General features: G+C 42.2%; 1 protein-coding gene across 1 annotated transcript; it reads right to left on the bottom strand.

Annotated features, from left to right (window-relative positions):
* Positions 1-2,135: 2,135 nt before the first annotated feature.
* LOC311105840 (D(2)-like dopamine receptor) lies at positions 2,136-19,026 on the bottom strand (the record flags this gene model as incomplete). Its single annotated transcript, XM_084148052.1, has 7 exons — positions 18,718-19,026; positions 9,473-9,582; positions 4,930-5,066; positions 4,256-4,458; positions 3,337-3,423; positions 2,710-3,091; positions 2,136-2,332 (listed from the first exon to the last, which is right to left on the bottom strand). The coding sequence occupies exons 1-7, from the start codon at positions 18,994-18,996 to the stop codon at positions 2,136-2,138; spliced, it is 1,395 nt and encodes a 464-aa protein (XP_084004178.1). The 5' UTR covers positions 18,997-19,026.
* Between the last annotated feature and the right edge of the window lie 4,903 nt (positions 19,027-23,929).

Raw genomic sequence — 23,929 nt, forward strand, 5'->3', positions numbered from 1 at the left:
TACAACCAGGAATTAAAATCGATTTTTCGGGGGTTTGTTTCATTTGATTTACACAACATGCCTACCACTTTGAAGATGCAAAATATTTTTTTTTGTGAAACAAACAAGAAATAAGACAAAAAAAACGGAAAACTTGAGCATGCATAACTATTTACCCCCCCAAAGTCAATACTTTGTAGAGCCACCTTCTGCAGCAATTACAGCTGCAAGTCTCTTGGGGTATGTCTCTATAAGCTTGGCACATCTAGCCACTGGGATTTTTTCCCATTCTTCAAGGCAAAACTGCTCCAGCTCCTTCAAGTTGGATGGGTTCCTCTGGTGTACAGCAATGTTTAAGTCATCCTGGGCTTTGACTATTCCAAAAGATTTAAATGTTTCCCCTTAAACCACTCAAGTGTTGCTTTAGCAGTATGCTTAGGGTCATTGTCCTGCTGGAAGGTGAACCTCCGTCCCAGTCTCAAATCTCTGGAAGACTGAAACAGGTTTCCCTCAAGAATTTCCCTGTATTTAGCGCCATCCATCATTCCTTCAATTCTGACCAGTTTCCCAGTTCCTGCCGATGAAAAACATCCCCACAGCATGATGCTGCCACCACCATGCTTCACTGTGGGGATGGTGTTCTCGGGGTGATGAGAGGTGTTGGGTTTGCGCCAGATATAGCGTTTTCCTTAATGGCCCAAAAGCTCAATTTTAGTCTCAGCTGACCAGAGTACCTTCTTCCATATGTTTGGGGAGTCTCCCACATGGCTTTTGGCGAAGACCAAACGTGTTTGCTTTTTTTCTTTTCTTTAAGCAATGGCTTTTTTCTGGCCACTCTTCTGTAAAGCCCAGCTCTGTGGAGTGTACGGCTTAAAGTGGTCCTATGGACAGATACTCCAATCTCCGCTGTGGAGCTTTGCAGCTCCTTCAGGGTTATCCTCGGTCTCTTTGTTGCCTCTCTGATTAATGCCCTCCTTGCCTTGTCCATGAGTTTTGGTGGGCAGCCCCCTCTTGGCAGGTTTGTTGTGGTGCCATATTCTTTCAATTTTTTAATAATGGATTTAATGGTGCTCCGTGGGATGTTCAAAGTTCCGGATATCTTTTTGTAACCCAACCCTGATCTATACTTCTCCACAACTTTGTCCCTGACCTGTTTGGAGAGCTCCTTGGTCTTCATGGTGCCGCTTGCTTGGTGGTGCCCCTTGCTTAGTGGTGTTGCAGACTCTGGGGCCTTTCAGAACAGGTGTATATATACTGAGATCATGTGACAGATCATGTGACACTTAGATTGCACACAGGTGGACTTTATTTAACTAATTATGTGACTTCTGAAGGTAATTGGTTGCACCAGATCTTATTTAGGGACTTCATAGCAAAGGGGGTGAATACATATGCACGCACCACTTTTCCGGTATTTATTTTTTTGAATTATTTGAAACAAGTTATTTTTTGAATTTCACTTCACCAATTTGGACTATTTTGGGTATGTCCATTACATGAAATCCAAATAAAAATCAATTGAAATTACAGGTTGTAATGCAACAAAATAGGAAAAAAGTCAAGGGGGATGAATACTTTTGCAAGGCAGTGTATGTGGCTGCCTCTCTTGCCAAGTGGACCAGTGAGAAAACCATGAGTCAAAATGTTTAATCTCTATGTAACACACATTCCATTCTGTGGGTGGTTTAAAGCTGCAGAGCTCATAGATGACCAGTTTAATATTATCAGGTTTAATACTGAGATGAACACTGATTTGTTGATATCTAGTTGGTCTTTGCGGGATTCAGCCATTATCAAAAAGACATCATATACACAGATTAAATAGGTTGCTTGCTTTAGTGTTTTTAAACACATCTTCTTGTGTTTTCTTTAGTGACAAGCACGATGGTTAAGACCAATATGACATTTCCAAGAAACAGTTAATTGATAAAGACATGATTCCTCAATATACATTCAGGTGAGAGAACATGAGTCCACAAAATAATCCACAAAAGACCCCAAGTCTTCATGTGTGGCATTTACTCAGTCTCTCCATTTCTCAAAGATCATCACTGAAACGTATGGTCATGTGCACTGTCCTCACGTGGATGAGGTATATTTTAGTAGGCTATAAGTGATGCTTTTCTCCATTCCAGCTCCCTCCTCAAATGCCAACCTTAGCAATGCAGGATCTTGATGAAAGCTTTTCTGAACTCTATATTGAAAGTGGTGTATATGATGGGGTTCACAGCACTGTTCACATACCCCAGCCACGTGAAAGCGTTATACATCTCTGCAGGAACCTTGCATGTGGTGCAGTGGGTGTTCAATATATGAGTGATGAAAAAAGGTAGCCAGCATATGATAAATACACCTAAAGAGAGAGAGAGAAGACAAAATGTGAAAAGATCGGAGAAACCAGCTAGTACCGTGATACTGGATGAATGTCGACATTGAATCATGTTCTGAAGTGAAACTTTATACAAATGTCCTTCTCCTCGATGAAAATGAAATCCGTTTCCTTTTGATGCATCATTTTCTGCCTGGTTGCCTGTAAGCTCTTTTCAAGTTAAGGATTACTAAAGGAATATAATATACCTATTCAGGCCGTCAGAAAACTACAGCTAGTAAAATAAAGATATCAACTACATTTTATTGAGTTGTCTTATTGTTTATGACGTGTGAAAGTAAAATAGACTTTACCCCAATTTTTGTATTCCATTCAAAGTGTTATTCACATTAACAACTTACCCAGGACTATGGCTAACATTTGAGTGGCTTTCTTTTCCTTCTGTTGGGAGATCTTCCTCTTACTCATGAGAGTGGGTTGCTGCTTGATAGACGTCTGTGTTTTGCCGTTGGGTAAGGCCTCGGTCTGAAACGCTTTAGCGACTTTGGGCACTTCCGCCAGTATGTCCTTCGAGTCGCCGTTCTTCTCCACTTTAAGGGAGCCCTCAGGCGGGGAGGGGGGCACGGAGGTGAGGCTGACGTTGGCCTTGGTTGGCGGGAGGAGCTGGTGGCTGACAGACGTGGTGGTGGCATTGTCCACATTCTTCTGTTTCTGAGGGTTGCAGTTGATCATCTCGTCCAACTCCATGTCATCCCCATCGTGGGCCACCTCTTTGATGAAGATCTGCTGACAGAGATCAACAACGATGTTATAGTAGTAGTAGTAGTAGTAGTAGTAGTAGTAGTAGTAGTAGTAGTAGTAGTAGTAGTAGTAGTAGTAGTAGTAGTAAATGCAGCAGTAACTTCTATATCTTGCTTACGGGGAGAAATGGGAACAATAGAGGTGACACCTTGTTAACTGCCTTTAAAAGTAAAGACTGCCTTATGAGAGTTGCTCTGTAAAAATAGCACAACAAATACTTGACACACCACTTTTTTCTTGTTGACAGGAAAGCTCCCATTAGGTTTCACAATCACAGTGCATAGGCTCACATCTCCTGGGTGACTGCACTTCTCCTGAAACAACAACAGGGGAGAGAAGCCGGCACACAGTCACTGCACAGGCACCAAATGTTCTCAGAGTCGCTCTTTGAGATGGCACAATTCTAAAGAACAATTAACAATAAACCAAACAAACTGTAATTCTATTGAGCGTACGCCGTTATTTGATTCCCATTCGAATCATTATGTCCATAACACTCAATAGGGCAGAAATAAAAAGTTCACGGAGTTAAACTGACAATATTGTTTCAGAAATGGTTTATTGACTCACAGTATACTTTGTGAATGTATTTTCTCTTCTCTCTCCCTTCCCCACAACAAGACAAAGGCATGCATGTACATGAGTAATGCAGAGGTCTGAGAGAAACACGGCTTCTTTTCCTGTATTGATCCGCTTTAATGTCATTCAAATCAATATCCAGAAAAGGAAAATGTCACTTAAAGGCATAATTACTGTTGCATTTCAGCTCTCCTTCCAATATAGTAGGCCAATGTAACATGGCCAAGTGGGATTTGTCATGTGAAATGACCAATTACATCAGAATATGTTGCTAATAATCTCAATACGCTAAAATAAAACACCTTAGGATAATTGCGTTTGCCCTTTTCAATCCCGGCTAGAATGCGATCTCGTGTGTTTTTCTTGGACCCTCCAACAAAATCATTATCTATGTGTTTGTCCTCTCATGTCTGTGAATAGCAAACACTATAATATCTAGCTTCCTCATGTTTGATTACATTCTCCAAAAACACATGACGCGTTGTTGACAATGGATTTAATTGAATTGGCTCTACTAAGTGTGTTGAGCACTTCATTTATGAAAAACATGATTAGCAGCCTAGTCACCTTTAACGTGACAACTGTGTCGTGGTCGCCTGTCCCTTGACACGAGCGCTTTGTGTTCACCCGTTTCCGCCGCTTGCGAAGCACCACATAAATCTGCACGTAGACCAGCAGAGTGATGATGAAGGGAATGTAGAAGGACACAATGGAGGAGTACACCACAAAAGCCGGGTTGGCGATGATGCACAGGGACTCGTCGCGAGTCGCTAGGGAGAAAAACAAAATGACACGCCGGTCAGAAAACAATACATGTCAAACGTAATTAAGGAGCCTTGCACGAGCGAGCAGGAACAGCTCATTTGAGCAGTAGCCATTCTTTGTAGCATGATGTAGAAGTACGACCCCTGGACAGGACGCTAGTCTATTGCAGAGCCTTATCCCCAATGTATCTCCTTAATTCTGAGTGCCAAGCTGAGACGCATCGGGTACCATTTATACAGGCTTTGGTATGACTCGGCCGAGGATCGGTCTCGCAATCTTTCAATCTCAGGGTGGACACTCTAACCACAAGGCAACTGAGTTGGTCAATACAGTGCAAAATACATAACATTTTGGATGAATATACTATGTGTATGAAAGAGGAGCATTCAAACTAACCACCACACTGTTTACCCCATTCACAGCAGTCATACAGTTTAGTATCACCTATCATTGTCATACTGAGTTCCTGCTATTACCTGTGTTATTTAGGCCAAACAACAGGGGGCATGATATTGCAAAGGACAGAACCCACACCACTGAGATCATAACAGTGACTCGTCTTCTGGAGCTGTAGCGTGTGTTGTACAGCATGGGCATGGCGACTGCTGTGTATCTGTTGTGGAAGGAAGCAGAGGGAAGGAAAGACAAGGGGAAAACACAGTAGGGCCAGACATGATCCAAGTTTGAGTATGGCTTTTCTACTGTGCAGACTACAGGTGGAGTGACAGCAAACACCTTTCTCTATCTTCTCTTAGTAGGGACATCAGGGCTGTACAGTCGTGGTCAAAGGTTTTGAGAATGACACAAATATTAATTTTCACAAAGTCTGCTGCCTCAGTTTTTATGATGGCAATTTGCATATACTCCAGAATGTTATGAAGAGTGATCAGATGAATTGCAATTAATTGCAAAGTCCCTCTTTGCCATGAAAATGAACTTAATCCCGCAAAAACATTTCCACTGCATTTCAGCCCTGCCACAAAAGGACCAGCTGACATGTCAGCGATTGTCTCGTTAACACAGGTGAGAGTGTTGACGAGGACAAGGCTGGAGATCACTCTGTCATGCTGATTGAGTTAGAATAACAGACTGGAAGCTTTAAAAGGAGGGTGGTGCTTGAAATCATTGTTCTTCCTCTGTTAACCATGGTTACCTGCAAGGAAACACGTGCCGTCATCATTGCTTTGCACAAAAAGGGCTTCACAGGCAAGGATATTGCTGCTGGTAAGATTGCACCTAAATCAACCATTTATCAGATCATCAAGAACTTCAAGGAGAGAGGTTCAATTGTTGTGAAGAAGGCTTCAGGGCACCCAAGAAAGTCCATCAAGCGCCAGGACTGTCTCCTAAAGTAGATTCAGCTGCGGGATCGGGGCACCACCAGTGCAGAGCTTGCTCAGGAATGGCAGCAGGCAGGTTTAAGTGCATCTGCATGCACAGTGAGGCAAATACTTTTGGAGGATGGCCTGGTGTCAAGAAGGGCAGCGAGGAAGCCACTTCTCTCCAGGAAAAACATCAGGGACAGACTGATATTCTGCAAAAGGTACAGGGATTGGACTGCTGAGGACTGGGGTAAAGTCATTTTCTCTGATGAATCCCCTTTCCGATTGTTTGGGGCATCCGGAAAAAAGCTTGTCCAGAGAAGACAAGGTGAGCGCTATCATCAGTCCTGTGTCATGCCAACAGTAAAGCATCCTGAGACCATTCATGTGTGTGGTTGCTTCTCAGCCAAGGGAGTGGGCTCACTCACAATTTTGCCTAAGAACACAGCATGAATAAAGAATGGTACAAACACATCCTCCGAGAGCAACTTCTCCCAACCATCCAAGAACAGTTTGATGACGAACAATGCCTTTTCCAGCATGATGGAGCACCTTGCCATAAGGCAAAAGTGATAACTAAGTGGCTCAGGGAACAAAACATCGAAATGTTGGGTCCATGGCCAGGAAACTCCCCAGACCTTGATCCCATTGAGAACTTGTGGTCAATCCTCAACAGGCAGGTGGACAAACAAAAACCCATAAATTCTGACAAACTCCAAGCATTGATTATGCAAGAATGGGCTGCCATCAGTCAGGATGTGACCCAGAAGTTAATTGACAGCATGCCAGGGCGGATTGCAGAGGTCTTGAAAAAGAAGGGTCAACACTGCAAAAATTGACTCTTTGTAATTGTCAATACAAGCCTTTGACACTTGTGGAATGCTTGTAATTATACTTCAGTATAACATAGTAACATCTGACAAAAATATCTAAAAACACTGAAGCAGCTAACTTTGTGAAAACCAATACTTGTGTCATTCTCAAAACCATTGACCACGACTGTAGGGGTAGAAACAAAGGTGGGTAAACTCTGAGATGATGGGAGGACTAACGTACAGAAAACGCTAAAAAATGCTAATTTAGCGTAACAGGTAAATGCTATTCAGGAAATAAAAAGGTGCATTAACCCTTAATGTGCATTAAATGTGTTTATATGCAGTAACCCTCCACTACATCTCTGGTAGGGGTCCTTATCAATTAACCTCTAGCCTGCTGTGTGACCTTATTAGTGAGTTAGTTGACATCTTAGGAAGTAGAAATCCTTTTAAAGACTTCCTTTATTGATTTCATTGCAATTTGGTTGGGAACCAAGCACTTAAGCACTTAAAGCTAGAATCCTTAGTTGCTACATACATTTTGGGACTTAGAAATTAATGATATAAATATATACACTACCGGTCAAAGGTTTTAGAACACCTACTCATTCAAGGGTTTTTCTTTATTTTTACTATTTTCTACATTGTAGAATAATAGTGAAGACATCAAAACTATGAAATAACACATATGGAATCATGTTGTAACCCAAAAAGTGTTAAACAAATCAAACTATATTCTTAAATAGCCACCCTTTGCCTTGATGATAGCTTTGCACACTCTTGGTATTCTCTCAACCAGCTTCACCTGGAATGCTTTTCCAACAGTCTTGAAGGAGTTCCCACATATGCTGAGCACTTCTTGGCTGCTTTTCCCAAACCATCTCAATTTGGTTGAGGTCGGGGGATTGTGGAGGCCAGGTCATCTGATGCAGCACTCCATCACTCTCCTTCTTGGTCAAATAGCCCTTACACAGCCTGGAGGTGTGTTTTGGGTCATTGTCCTGTTGAAAAACAAATTATAGTCCTTTTAAGCCCAAACCAGATGGGATGGTGTATCGCTGCAGAATGCTGTGGTAGCCATGCTGGTTAAGAGTGCCTTGAATTCTAAATTAATCACAGACAGTGTCACCAGCAAAAAAAACACACACCATAACACGTCCTCCTCCATGCTTTACGGTAGGAAATATACATGCGGAGATCATCCGTTCACCCACATTGCATCTCACAAAGACACGGCGGTTGGAACCAAAAATCTCCAATTTGGACTCATCAGACCAAAGGACAAATTTCCACCGGTCTAATGTCCATTGCTCGTGTTTCTTGGCCCAAGCAAGTCTCTTCTTATTATTGGTGTCCTTTAGCAGTGATTTCTTTGCAGCATTCGACCATGAAGGCCTGATTCACGCAGTCTCCTCTGAACAGTTGATGTTGAGATGTGTCTGTTACTTGAACTCTGTGAAGCATTTATTTGGGCTGCAATTTCTGAGGTAACTCTAATGAACTTATCCTCTGCAGCAGAGGTAACTCTGGGTCTTCCATTCCTGTGGCGGTCCTCATGAGAGCCAGTTTCATCATAGCGCTTGATGGGTTTTGCGACTGCACTTGAAGAAACTTTCAAAGTTCTTGAAATTTTCCGGATTGACTGACCTTCATGTCTTAAAGTAATGATGGACTGTCATTTCTCTTTGCTTATTTGAGCTGTTCTTGCCATAATTTGGACTTGGTCTTTTACCAAATAGGGCTATCTTCTGTATACCCCCCTACCTTGTCACAACACAACTAATTGGCTCAAACACATTAAGAAGGAAAGAAATTCCACAAATTAACTTTTAACAAGGCACACCTGTTAATTGAAATGCATTCCAGGTAACTACCTCATGAAGCTGGTTGAGAGAATGCCAAGAGTGTGCAAAGCTGTCATCAAAGCAAAGGGTGGCTATTTGAAGAATCTCAAATATAAAATATATTTTGATTTGTTTAACACTTTTTGAATTACTACATTATTCCATATGTGTTATTTCATAGTTTTGATGTCTTCACTATTATTCTACAATGTAGAAAATAGTAAAAATAAAGAAGAACCCTTGAATGAGTAGGTGTTCTTAAACATTTAACCGGTAGTGTATACCTATTAATTCTTGAAGAATATAACTTATAAATGCTTCATGAGCTTAGTTCAACTGCTGTACCCCATCAGAACCCAAAATAGAAGCTTGTTTACTCCAATGTTTGTAAACAATGTAAATATAAACAAACACTACATAGCTTCAAATCATGGTTAATCTATACAATTGATATCATGGATGGACAGTCCTTGCATCCATATCTCTGTCTATGAATTTGAGAGTGGTTATTGTTTCAATTAAGGACTCTAGCTTTAAAGGTACTCTTTATTCAATAGCACAGATCACAGGACTATCCCAGGAATAATTGTTAATCACAGGACTATCCCAGGACTAATTGTTAATCACAGGACTATATAACCAATGACTCTATGTTTCTCTTACTCTAAAATAAGCATCAGCAGTATAAACAACTCAAAGATTTTCTCCACACATGCTGAATGTGCAGACATTTTGTATTAAAATACAAATTACTTCAATATATATTTAAATGACCTCTGAGTTTAGTATTCACATAACCAAGGTGTTCTGTACATGCATTTGAGTGACACGAAAATCAGTGAAGTGGAAAATCATTCAAAATGAAAAGTGGCGTCCTGCATAGTCCATAAATAATTGTATTGGTATTCAATAGAAACTACCAGCTGGGTTATGCCTTTTAGGTCCAGACTCCAATGAATTTGCTTAAAGCTTTTCACTGCAAATCCATAATGGCACCTGCCTCCAGCCAAGATTCAACAATTTCAAGAGCACACTTACCGATCAATGCTGATGGCACAGAGATTGAGGATGCTAGCAGTGCACATCATGACATCAAGGGTGACAAAGATGTCACAGTGGATTTTACTAAACCTCCACTCTCCCACCACCTGAAAGAAAGATGTTCCAACATTTAGAGACAACAGAACAATTTGTTTTATCCCCCTCAAGCACTGACTCAAGCACAGACTGTTTTTCAGTTGCAGTTCAGTCAGACATTAAAAAGCACACCCTACATGTTCCTCAATAGATATTCTTATCTTTTCAGCTGTTCTCATGAATCTTCCAATGCCTGCTCCATTCACCATAAGTTCCCTGTCACTTATATCGGAATCAATCAAAAGACACTGTGATGGAAAATTGTATTGTTTGTGCTTTTCTAATAACCAATTTCTGTGCTCTATTCATGTGCTTTTCTAATAACCAATTTCTGTGTTCTTGCAAGTGACTGATTGAACGAATCCTCACTATCAGTATCTGCAATTTGGCAGGACGCCCAGAACCTTGTTTTGAGAAAGGGATATCTTAGTTTCAAGGTTGCAGCTTAGTGAAAAGCCTTGTGAGGTATTGGTCTGTCACATGTATGACCCAGTATTGGTCGGTCACATGAAGCAAACATTAATGATGAATTAATTATGAGTGATGAATAAGCTAAATCATGCAAATATAACTTGTATGTATGTAAGAGAACTAACGGGACTGCCCCGGGTGGAGCTCCTGATCGACATGTGTCCTTGGTGCATTGAGTTGGTTGGAACCTCTCCAGCGCGCTGATAATAAATAATTATTCATTTAAGATTGACTTTGAGTGTCCCTGTGTGTAATTTCCACGACAACACTATATACAGCGCACTCGGAAAGTATTCAGACCCTTTTACCTTTTCCAAATGTTGTTACGTTACAGCCTTATTCTAAAATGGATTAAATGGTTTTCCCCTTCATCAATCTACACACAATATCCCATAATGACAAAGCAAAAACAGGTTTTTAGAATTTTTTGCAAATGTATTACAAATAAATAAATAAACATTACATTTACATAAGTATTCAGACTTTACTCAGTACTTTGTTGAAGCACCTTTGTCAGCGATTATAGACCAGATAATCTTGTTTCTCATGGTCTGAGAGTCCTTTAGGTGCCTTTTGGCAAACTCCAAGTGGGCTGTCATGTGCCTTTTACTGAGGTGTGGCTTCCATCTGGCCACTCTACCATAAAGGCCTGATTGGTGGAGTGCTGCAGAGATGGTTGTCCTTCTGGAAGGTTCTCCCATCTCCACAGAGGAACTCTGGAGCTCTGTCAGAGGCACCATCGGGTTCTTGGTCACCTCCCTGACCAACGCCCTTCTACCCCGATTGCTCAGTTTGGCCGGGTGGCCAGCTCTAGTAAGAGTCTTGGCTGGTGGTGGTGGTGTGATGGTGTGGGGTGTTTTTTTATGGCACACATTGGGCCCCTTGATAAAAGTGGAGCAATGTTTGAATGCCACAGGATATCTGAACAACACTGCCAATCAGGTGCATCCCTTCATGGCAGCAGATGTTTCCATCTGCAAATAAAAAAAATTGCAGCAGGATAATGCCCCATGCCACAAGGCTAGGATTATCCAGGAATGGTTCCACGAACATGACAGTGAATTTATCTTATTGCAGTGGCCTGCCCAGTCACCAGATCTCAATTCAATAGCATCTGTGGGATGAGATGGAACGAGCTATCCACTACCAGCCAACTTGACACAACTGTGGGAAGCATTGGAGTCAACATGGGCCAGCATCCCTGTGGAATGCTTTTGACACCTTGTAGAGTTCATTCCCCGACGAATTGAGTCTGTTCTGAGGGCAAAAGGGGGTGCAACTCAATATTAGGAAGGTGTTCCTAATGTTTGGTAAATTGTTCTATTTATTCCTTATGTTATTTTTTATTTATTTATGTCTTTTTATTTTTTGCTACTATTTCTATTTAAGAAAAACATATATATTATTGTTGGGAAGGGCCCGTAAGTAAGCATTTCACTGTTAGTCTACACCTGTTGTTTACGAAGCACGTGACAAATACATTTTGATATGATTTGAACAGCCTTAATTCTTCGGAGCATGGATTTTCAGATACGCTGTGGCGTTTGGTATCAAGGAACCTAACGTGTGCCAGGAAAACATTCCCCACACCATTATACCACTGCCAACAGCATGTACCGTTGATATCAGGCAGGATGGGGCCTTGGATTCATGCTGCTTACATAAAATCCTGACTCTGCAATCAGCATGACGCACAGGAACCGGGATTTGTCAGACCAGGCAATGTTTTTCCACTCCTCAATTATCCAGTGTTGGTGATCTCATGCCCACTGGAGCAGTGGAACCCGGTGTGGTCGTCTGCTACAATAGCCCATCTATGACAAGGACCGACGAGTTGTGCGTTCCGAGATGCCGTTCTGCACACCACTGTTGTACTGCGCCATTATTTGCCTGTCTGTGGCCAGCCTGTTAGCCTGCACAATTCTTGCCATTCTCCATCAACCTGAGCTGTTTTCGGCCCATAGGACTGCCACTGACTGGATGTTATCAGTTTTTTGCACCATTGTTGGTAAACCCTAGACATTGTTGTGCGTGAAAAGCCCAGAAGTTAGGCCGTTTCTGAGATACTGGAACCGGCACAGCTGGCACAGACAATCATACCATGCTCAATGTCACTTAGGTCACTAATTTTGCCCATTCTAACGTTCAATCGAACAGTAACTGAATGCCTCGATGCGCGTCTGCTTGCTTTATATAGCAAGCCACGTGACTCACTGTCTATAGGAGCTAACCATTTTTGTGAACGGGGTGGTGTAGCTAATAAACTGGCCACTGAGTGTATATATATATATATATATATATATATATATATATATATATATATATATATATATATATATATATATATATATATACACACATACATACTACATGGCCCAAAGTAGGTGGACACCCCTTCAAATTAGTGGATTCGGCTATTTCAGCCACACCCGTTGCTGACGGTGTATAAAAAGGAGCACACAGCCATGCAATCTCCATAGACAAACATTGGCTGTAGAACGGCCTTACTGAAGAGCTTAGTGACTTTCAATGTGCCACCGTCATAGGATGCCACCTTTCCAACAAGTCAGTTCGTCAAATTTCTGCCCTGCTTGAGCTGCCCGGTCAACTGTATGTGATGTTATTGTGAAGTAGAAACGTCTAGGAGTAACAATGGCTCAGCTGCGAAGTGGTAGGCCACACAAGCTCACAGAACAGGACTGCCGAGTACTGAAGCACGTAGTGCGTAAAGATTGTCTGTCCTCGGTTGCAACACTCACTACCGAGTTCCAAGCAATATCAGCACAAGAACTGCTCGTCAGGAGTTTCATGACATGGGTTTTCATGGCCAAATAGCCACACACAAGCCTAAGATCACCATGCGCAATGCCAAGCGTCAGCTGGAGTGGTGTAAAACTCGCCGGCAGTGGACTCTGGAGCAGTGGAAACGCGTTCTCTGGAGTGATTAATCAAGCTTCACCATCTGGCAGTCCAACGGACAAATCTGGGTTTGGCGGAAGACATGAGAACGCTACCTGCCCGAATGCATAATGCCAACTGTAAAGTTTGGTGGAGCAGGAATAATGGTCTGGGGCTGTTTTTCATGGTTCGGGCTAGGCCCCTTAGTTCCAGTGAAGGGAAATCTTAATGCTACAGCGTACAATGACATTGTAGACGATTCGGTGCTTTCAACTTTGTGGCAACAGTTTGGGAAAGGCCCTTTCCTGTTTCAGCATGACAATGCCCCCGTGCACAAAGTGAGGTCCATACAGAAATGGTTGGTGTGGAAGAACTTGACTGGCCTGCACAGAGCCCTGACCTCAACCCCATCGAACACCTTTGGGATGAATTGGAACGACGACTGCAAGCCAGGCCTACTCGCCCAACATCAGTGCCCGACCTCACTAATGCTCTTCTGGCTGAATGGAAGCATGTCCCCGCAGCAATGTTCCAACATCTAGTGGAAAGCCTTCCCCAAAGAGTGGAGGCTGTTATAGCAGCAAAGGGGAGACCAACTCCATATTAATACCCATGATTATGGAATGAGATGTTCGACGAGCAGGTGTCCACATACTTTTGGTCATGACAGAGAGAGAGAGAGAGAGAGAGAGATTTTAATGTATAATGAGTAGTTTATGCTTCCACTTCCTTCCCAAGAGCCTGATTAACCCATTCTTATTCACAAACCACCTCCACTCTCCACATGAACAGGGATCCCATGGTGTAGCTACTAGCTAACATCCCTGCATGACAGTGCGCTTCGAAGCCCGCCCATCGTGGCAGATCCTAAGCCTTTCCCCTACATCACTACTGAGAGTGGTGCTTTGCTTCTCACTCAGTTTCTCACTCAATCGTATTGGAGTCGTCAAGCCCAGAGATATCTGCATCTCACCTTTTTTTTTTTTTTAAACAGCCAGAGCTGCAAAGCAGGGCTCACGGAGACCTGTCTGATTAATCTCTGTCCTGAGGCAATGTGTTATTAATTATGCCAAGCTCAGGCTTGAAGAGGGTTATGTCTTTGCTCCTAGTTGTCTGATTGCAGCCCTGCCAGTGATTAAAGAATGATCTGACAAAACTAATAAAAGACTCTTTATACCAGGCTCCACACATCAGCCTACTAACACTCCTCCCTAACTGGTGGGAATGGAGATTATTTAACACTATTATTAACACCCATAGACATCATGGTAAGGGCTTATTGAAAATTGATTTGGTCGAGGACTGCCCTGACATCGGTGACATTGTAAATGAAATGCAGCGAGAAATCCAATTGCTATGTTAATGTCGACTGCAGCCCGATACATATTTTCTCATTTGGTCCTGATATTTTGTTTTTCTCATTTTGCGTTGGGATTGTACATTAGATATTGCACTTTCTCAGAAATGTCAACATTTCATTTGCTATCTGCACAGACACTTTGTTTAAAATACTGTGAGGCTGGCTGGGAGGAAAGAGGTTAAGCATCTTTCCCAGCTGCTCATCAAAGCCAATAAACATCTGAAGACCTAAGGTAATCTAGCATGTGTCAAGAAAAGGCTCTCAATATACCAGATTTGGCATGGTCGAATGAAGGTGAAACGTATTCATGTTTAATGCAAATGTAGCATTTAGCAAGAAAGGGCAACAGTGCTCCTGCAGCAGACTGTGACCAACACATTACCACAGCTTGTTGTTAGACTAGGAAGATAAATTAACCTGAACCTGAACAAAATGAAAACAAATAGGCAATGGTCTCGCAGCAAAGTACAATGTTTTCCCGGGAGAGGGACGATAATCCAGACAGACATTGTAATAACAAAAGATCAATGTGCTTATTTTCGTTGTGTTGAAGCATAATCCTACATGACATCTCTTTTCTCCGCTAGAAATCTAATGTTTCAAGAGTGTGAATCATGCGAACAAACGCAAAGACGTTGCCCCAAAAAAAACCACCCGTTTCACTTGAAGGCAGTGCTTATTCTCATGCTAACAATAAGCCCTTGTAATGTTGCCAAGCTACAGCCTACTGTGTAAGAGAGACTGATTTTAATTTGTGCCATTTCCAAAGCATTGTAAAGGCTGGTTATTCTACTATTAGTCGGTAAGACAAACTGAATGGGATTTGTGAAAAACAAACCATCAAAGCTCATTCGGTATATCCTTAACTTCTTGTTAAGCGTGTACTAATCCACACGACCTTAAACTTGGTATCCTTTGTAATACAATTGAGAGGCCCGTTTGAAGGGAGCTGAGGGTCACTGTGGAAAGGTTGTGTAACGAGTTAGCCTACTGTATGTGGCTTTTCTCAACCTTTAGTCAGATGTAGTCTAGCAGTTTAGAGCATTGGGCCAGTAACCAAAAGGTCACTGGTTTGAATCCCCAAGCCGACTAGGTGAAAAATCTGTCAATGTGCCCTTGAGCAAGGAACTTAACCCTAATTGCTCCTGGAAACCGCTCTGGATAAGAGCATCTGCTAAATGATCCATTTTTCAAACGGAAGTAGACCATATAAACACAGGCGAATCATTGAGGTTTTCTTGGATGCTAGAGCAAGAGATCAAGTCACAGTTTTTCTCCAGAGCACACGACAGACTATAGATTTTAGAGTGTAATTTGATAGCCCTGGTAATCAGCAGGCGGTCTCATTGATACACACACAGGAGGATTATTTCGCTGCAGTCTTGGATGGCCTCTCACGTCATTGGCCAAAGACCACAGTGAAAAATAACATCCTAGCACAGCGAGGTAAGGCGAGGGGTTTTTTCTCCGAAACCTGTTCTACTTCCTACTCTCAGTTGATTTGCTGAAATGAGCTTGATTGTGTTGTTGCCCAAGGCTACCGTTCCGCTGCTTTACGTCGCAAATGTCACTGGGCATTGATTCAACCTTACATGGTTTACACAGCACACACCTAGATCACACAAGACAGTTTTAAAAGTCACATCACAAAATAATACATAATAATTCACAGATGTTGTCTAACCTACAGTGAGGAAAAAAAGTATTTAGTCAGCCACCAATTGTGCAAGTTCTCCCACTTAAAAAGATGAGAGAGGCCTGTAATTTTCATCATAGGTACACGTCAACTATGACAGACAAAATGAGGAAAAAAAATCCAGAAAATCACATTGTAGGATTTTTTATGAATTTATTTGCTAATTATGGTGGAAAATAAGTATTTGGTCAATAACAAAAGTTTCTCAATACTTTGTTATATACCCTTTGTTGGCAATGACACAGGTCAAACGTTTTCTGTAAGTCTTCACAAGGTTTTCACACACTGTTGCTGGTATTTTGGCCCATTCCTCCATGCAGATCTCCTCTAGAGCAGTGATGTTTTGGGGCTGTCGCTTGGCAACACAGACTTTCAACTCCCTCCAAAGATTTTCTATGGGGTTGAGATCTGGAGACTGGCTAGGCCACTCCAGGACCTTGAAATGCTTCTTACGAAGCCACTCCTTCGTTGCCCGGGCGGTGTGTTTGGGATCATTGTCATGCTGAAAGACCCAGCCACGTTTCATCTTCAATGCCCTTGCTGATGGAAGGAGGTTTTCACTCAAAATCTCACGATACATGGCCCCATTAATTCTTTCCTTTATACGGATCAGTCGTCCTGGTCCCTTTGCAGAAAAACAGCCCCAAAGCATGATATTTCCACCCCCATGCTTCACAGTAGGTATGGTGTTCTTTGGATGCAACTCAGCATTCTTTGTCCTCCAAACACGACGAGTTGAGTTTTTACCAAAAAGTTCTATTTTGGTTTCATCTGACCATATGACATTCTCCCAATCCTCTTCTGGATCATCTAAATGCACTCTAGCAAACTTCAGATGGGCCTGGACATGTACTGGATTAAGCAGGGGGACACGTCTGGCACTGCAGGATTTGAGTCCCTGGCGGCGTAGTGTGTTACTGATGGTAGGCTTTGTTACTTTGGTCCCAGCTCTCTGCAGGTCATTCACTAGGTCCCCCCGTGTGGTTCTGGGATTTTTGCTCACCGTTCTTGTGATCATTTTGACCCCACGGGGTGAGATCTTGCGTAGAGCCCCAGATCGAGGGAGATTATCAGTGGTCTTGTATGTCTTCCATTTCCTAATAATTGCTCCCACAGTTGATTTCTTCAAACCAAGCTGCTTACCTATTGCAGATTCAGTCTTCCCAGCCTGGTGCAGGTCTACAATATTGTTTCTGGTGTCCTTTGACAGCTCTTTGGTCTTGGCCATAGTGGAGTTTGGAGTGTGACTGTTTGAGGTTGTGGACAGGTGTATTTTATACTGATAACAAGTTCAAACAGGTGCCAATTAATACAGGTAACGAGTGGAGGACAGAGGAGCCTCTTAAAGAAGAAGTTACAGGTCTGTGAGAGCCAGAAATCTTGCTTGTTTGTAGGTGACCAAATACTTATTTTCCACCATAATTTGCAAATAAATGTATAAAAAATCCTACAATGTGATTTTCTGGATTTTTTTTCTCAATTTGTCTGTCATAGTTGACGTGTACCTATGATGAAAATTACAGGCCTCTCTCATCTTTTTAAGTGGGAGAACTTGCACAATTGGTGGCTGACTAAATACTTTTTTCCCCCACTGTAGCTATAGCTGGGGAATGAGTACATATGTTTGACATTTTGACATTGGCAGTGCTGATGCTCCACATACTAAGCTAGCTTTGTAGGTACAGTGCCATTTATTTTCATGATCTGAATTTATTAATTTCCTCACTTTGCTCAAACTTAATCATCTGACCTCCTGTCTACAGTAGACATTTTATCAACATTACAGCCTATTTGCTAGAGTGAGAACTTTTTTATTGAGTGACTTTCATTAAACTGTCAGTTCTAATATGCAATGCTATTTCCCACAATTTAATGCTGATGCCATCTTAATTCTTATCTATTAAATTCCATGATTGCATTGCATGGAACCATAATTACTTACATATTTTCTTGTTGACAGGGACATTTTTTGGGTGGATTTAAACTTTAATATTTGATTGTGTGGTAAATTGGCATCATGAAACGCGATAACGTTTATGTATTTTTTTTTTAAACAGCAGAGCTATTATTTCTCATCCACTTTTAAGCCATGCAGTACATTTTATTTTGAATATTTAAAAGTATTTATTATTCATTTAGTTAAAATGAATATCTTTAACCAGTGGAGAAGATACACCATGAAAACAGACACACATTGCATTCACATTACTCCATCAATGGTAGCTGTTGCCTTTATTCTTTCATGTGCAATTTCTTGTCAGAACAATCAGGCTTCTGTTTGCATAATGCTAATTGCAATGACAGACACCTTGGGAAAGTTGTTGCATAACCAGACCATTAATAAAGGAGCACTTTGAATGTATTCTTTTTCAGATCAACAATGTGGCCCTAATGGTTTGTTTTCAATTTGGAGGACTGAGTAGGAGAGTCAATGCAAGTGCAAAATCAAAGAGGTACCCTGATTGGCATAAGTGTAATCAAACAACCTCTTGTTTGTGTCCGTTTGTTTTGCTTCAGCTATGATTATGTACGGAATTTGCTGTGCAACCTCATGGGAAAGAAAACTACACTGCACCTTTAAGCCTTTTAGCCAATGACAAAGGTGCATGACTGTACAGGTAGCCTACCTCCAGCAACCACAGGGTAAAAAACTACACTGTATCTTTAGCTTCAAGCCTTTCTGCCAATGAAAGAGCATGCGTGGGTGTGTAGGTAACCTACCTCCAGATAGACCACCCAGGGCATAACCAAGGTGGCCACCAGCAGGTCAGCCACAGCCAGACTGACGATCAGGTAATTGGTGGTGGACTGGAGGGCCTTCTCCCTGGACACGGCCATGCACACCAACACATTGCCAAAGACAATGACGAGGATGAGCAGTGTAAGGAGCATGGCGTAGTAATTGTACGGGTGCTTCTGCCCACTCTCCGTGTCATTGAAGCTCCCATTCCCATTGTCCCAGAAACTCTCATTGTAGGCATACTGTGTGAGGACATCCATTAGCTGTGAGTGACGAAGGCCGAGAATGGGCCCTGAAATAGACACAAAGAAAAAGAGAGATCATTTACATATCCAGCTTTAATTACAAGAGCTCTGTGTGTGTTGATGATTGTGCATTTACATGATTGTCTTTATCTCTCTCTCTACGTGTGTGCATTTTTTTTGTGAGTATGCGTGCGTGTGCATGCATTCGTGTCTGTGTGAATGCACACATCTGTGTGTACGACGGTGTGCACCGTACATGAGGAACTTTCTTTAGACTCAGCAGCCGGGAGGTGGGCTCAGGGATTCTGTATCCCTCTCGCTTTTCCTTTCTCACGTGCTCCTGCCTTCTGCCTACCTGAAAGCATTGCCCCGGGGACCCAGGCCTGTGCCTTTAACCTGCAGATGCCCTGTGTTGTCTGATCTCATTTATTTGCCCGCTCCAATTCTTTATTTATGTGAGATTGTTCTCACTGCTGTCCTGAAAGCTTGTGTTTGAAATGGTTGTTCTTGCAGTGCTCACTGGGACAATACCAGCATTCAGCCTTATCCTTATACCTGCAGTGCATCATGTATGCTTATTCCAAGATGAGAGATAGTAGCAACGGCTGGCTATCTCCCAATCGCATACACAGTTTCAGATACACTTGGAGCTCGGGGTGTGCTAAGAAGTTGAAGTCAGAGGACTACTCCTGCAGGTCATACAGATGAAACTAGTGGATTGTGTCAACATATAACCAGATATTGAGGCCCTATGGTCCACTAGGAGCTCAAATGAATAAGCCAAGCCAGATATGGCCATTGATTGACAATCCATGAATTTACAGAATTATTAAAAAACACAGGCTGAAAACCATAGAGATACAATATCATACATTCTATTGAATTCTATTGCTGATAACCTTTACAAGAAACACACATTAGTCTATTTTCTCCCTGTCTGTCAGCTCACTGAGAGGCTATTAGTGTCTTCTCTCCAGCATCGTATGACATCAAATGACTCCATATCCAATCATAAGCTGACCGCATAACCCTGACTTCCATCATCCATGAGCAGGTGACCTGCCCTGAAGTGTAGACCTGGATGAACACTCACCGACCCCCATCTAGCCACAAGCATCATACTCCCATTGCAGCACAGCTGACTGAAGCCTAGATGGAAGATGATGATTGAAATGTGTGTGTGTGTGTGTGTGTGTGTGTGTGTGTGTGTGTGTGTGTGTGTGTGTGTATATGTGTGTCTATATGGAATACAAGTGTCTGAGACTGGGAGAAACCAGAAGATACCACCTCTGTCAATAAGGAGTAAAAGTATTTGCTCTTAATCGGTGATAGCAGCTATTTTAATTTGTTTTCTATCTGCCGTAGGCCTTTTAGATGCCTGGTTGAAATCATTGATGGAAACTAGCCAACTACAGGCTGTGAATCCTCGGTTGGCATCTGTTGTCACAGTCCAACTACCTACTGACACATAAGTATTGTAGGTAATGTGGAGAGGGAAGCCTCCGCACACTTTGACCCATGCCCATTTGAAGTTCACAGTACAGCATAGACAAACATAGAACACAGTCTTTTTCACAGAAACGGATTGGCTGTAGGGCAGTTCGGGCAAATGTCAGATGGGCTGATCTTTAGCCCGGTGGGCCTGCAAAATATGTTGTTGTTTTTTTGCGCTGAATGATCATTATTTGGCCAGTGATGGGGGCCTCGAGTAAAAAAATGGGACAGTGTGGGGGCCTCAAGTAATAAAATGGTCCGGTGTGTTAGAAATGCCTGGGCTGATTTCTGGTCCCAGTCCGCCCTTGTCCAAGATAGTCATTATATACCCATTTTGCCTCAGTCTGGCTACATACTGACATGCTTTGGGTAGGTAGTCATCATTTAGCCATTTACTAAGCAGGGTCATTGTACCTCTACTGTGCATAGAAGAAAAAGCCCTCCCTGGCCTGCATACAGTAGCAATTACAATCTCTTCAATTTATCTTCTTCTTTATCTTCTTAGTGCAATTATTTCCTTCAATAGTTATATCACAAAGAATAATTACCATCCTTGCCCTCTAAATGTGGATCTATTTCTGTTTGGAAGTTTTCCCAGATAAAAAAAAATTTTAACGAGAAAATTGGAAATAAATTGAATTGATTACGCTAATAAAAGTTTCTGTTCCAGAAACAAAATTAATTCACTATATCATCTTCTAAAACAGTGGGGCCTCGATCTGCACCAGGACAGGGGAGTGTTTCCACAGTAATATTAATTCAACATTTCTCAGGCTCCAACTAAAGTACGACCTGCAACTGCAATGAGGCTCTTTCAAGGTAAAATTGATTCGGATCCAATAGGTATTCCTGTGAGGGGTTAGTGAATCAAATACAGCTGGTCAGATATGGGTGAGTAACTCTTGAAGCCTTCAAGGGGATGTTTGAGGGGGTGATTCAAATGACAGTTGCATAACATCAACAAACCTCTGTTTGATACATTGAACATTAAACATTTACATTTTAGTCATTTAGCAGAGGCTCTTATCCAGAGCGACTTTACAGTTAGTGAGTGCATACATTTTCATACTGGCCCCACATGGGAAACGAACCCACAACCGTGGCGTTGGAAGCACCATGCTCTACCAACTGAGCTACAGGGGACTAGTCTCTCTCTTCTTCTGTGGCCCCGTGCCATCTATTTTCTACTCTCTTTTGCCTGTTATTGCTGTTCTTTCCCTTAATGCCTGTACAGTGTTCTATGTGTTCTCCTTTATAGGTGTGCTTGCTGTTTTGCCTTTTAATCTGCTCTCAAGTGTGGTTCCTTTCCGGTATTGGGCCCCCTCCTCTTTACGGTCCCCTTGCTGGGTTTACAGCCCTTGTTAGCCAACTAGCCTTGTCAGTGTAAGAGGCTATTTCTTTGTGTATGTGTTCCCATCTTTTCCTTTCTTTAATTTGCGCTTTTCCACTGATTCTGGGCTTGAGCCCCGCTTCGCACCCCAGCCCGACCGACCCAGCCCTTAGAGCCAATCCTTATCCCGAAGTTACGGATCTGACTTGCCGACTTCCCTTACCTACCTTGTTCTAACATGCCAGAGGCTGTTCACCTTGGAGACCTGCTGCGGAACATGAGTAGCACTTCATCACTCTATGAATGTTTACGGAGGAGATTTGCAGGTCACATATTTTACAGCTCGGGAAATTGTTTGTTTACACTTTGGTGAATACTGCAAACATTGATGAAGAAAAATTATATGATTTACACTTCTTACGATTGATTCAAAATGTGTTCAGTGAAGGCCTGTTCATTCCAATACACTGAGAGCTAACATTTAATTGTGGCCATATCGTGAGAGGACAACATAGGAAGAAAAGGCTTGCACCTTTGATAGAATCCTACTAATGAAATATTTACGAACCTCCAGATGGGTTCAAGAAGACAACGATCAAAGTTCACACCAGTTGAACTGACTCATGGATTCCATAAACTGCAATGTAAGCATTGGGAACCAATAGCCTTCTAAAAACCCTCCTAACTTTAGACATGCCCAGATATGCTATCAGAATATAACAGAAACCAGGTACTAGTTCTGCTGATTTTAGCTACTAGCTTCTCAAATAAAGTCATGTGGGAAGCTGTGTAGCATCTGCCTGTTGGAGGAAGCAGAGAAGGGGGACATTAACAAGGCTCTAATGGCCTCATTAGGTTGTGGGGAACCTCTTTCCTCACACCCAGCCACGTCTCTGGTGAGCTTCTCTGCCTACTTTCCTACACAGCTGTCTGCATAGGAGACCCAGGTGAAGCTCGTAGGTAAAGCCCTACCTGAAAGCAGCAAGCAACAGAGAATGACAGAAAAATCCATTGAATTCTGCCTTGAACCTGTTTGAGATGTTTAGATGTTTGCCATGGGTTTGTGAATAACATACAGTGCCTTGCAAAAGTATTCAACCCCCTTGGCATTTTTCCTATTTTGTTGCATTACAACCTGTAATTTAAAATTGATTTTTATTTGGATTTCATGTAATGGACATACACAAAATAGTCCAAATTGGTGAAGTGAAATGAAAATAATTATTTGTTTTAAAAAATGCAACAAAAAAAAAATAACGGAAAAGTGGTGCGTGCATATGTATTCACCCCCTTTGTTATGAAGCCCCTAAATAAGATCTGGTGCAACCAATTACCTTCAGAAGTCACATAATTAGTTAAATAAAGTCCACCTGTGTGCAATCTAAGTGTCACATGATCTCAGTATGTATACACCTGTTCTGAAAGGCCCCAGAGTCTGCAACACCACTAAGCAAGGGGCACCACCAAGCAAGCGGCACCATGAAGACCAAGGAGCTCTCCAAACAGGTCAGGGACAAAGTTGTGGAGAAGTACAGATCAGGGTTGGGTTATTAAAAAATATCCGAAACTTTGAACATCCCACGGAGCACCATTAAGAATATGGCACCACAACCAACCTGCCAAGAGAGGGCCGCCCACCAAAACTCACGGACCAGGCAAGGAGGGCATTAATCAGAGGGGCAACAAAGAGACCAAAGATAACCCTGAAGGAGCTGCAAAGCTCCACAGCGGAGATTGGAGTATCTGTCCATAGGACCACTTTAAGCCGTACACTCCACAGAGCTGGGCTTTACGGAAGAGTGGCCAGAAAAAAAGAAATTCCTTAATGAAAAAAATAAGCAAACATGCCTTTTGGTCTTCGCCAAAAAGCATGTGGGAGACTCCCCAAACAGATGGAAGAAGGTACTCTGGTCAGATGAGACTAAAATTGAGCTTTTTGGCCATCAAGGAAAACACTATGTCTGGCGCAAACCCAACACCTCTTATCACCCTGAGAACACCACCATGTTTTTCATCGGCAGGGACTGGTAAACTGGTCAGAATTGAAGGAATGATGGATGGCGCTAAATACAGGGAAATTCTTGAGGGAAACCTGTTTCAGTCTTCCAGATATTTGAGACTGGG

This window comes from Coregonus lavaretus (assembly GCF_964263955.1).
Source record: "Coregonus lavaretus genome assembly, chromosome: 30".
NCBI lineage: Eukaryota > Metazoa > Chordata > Actinopteri > Salmoniformes > Salmonidae > Coregonus > Coregonus lavaretus.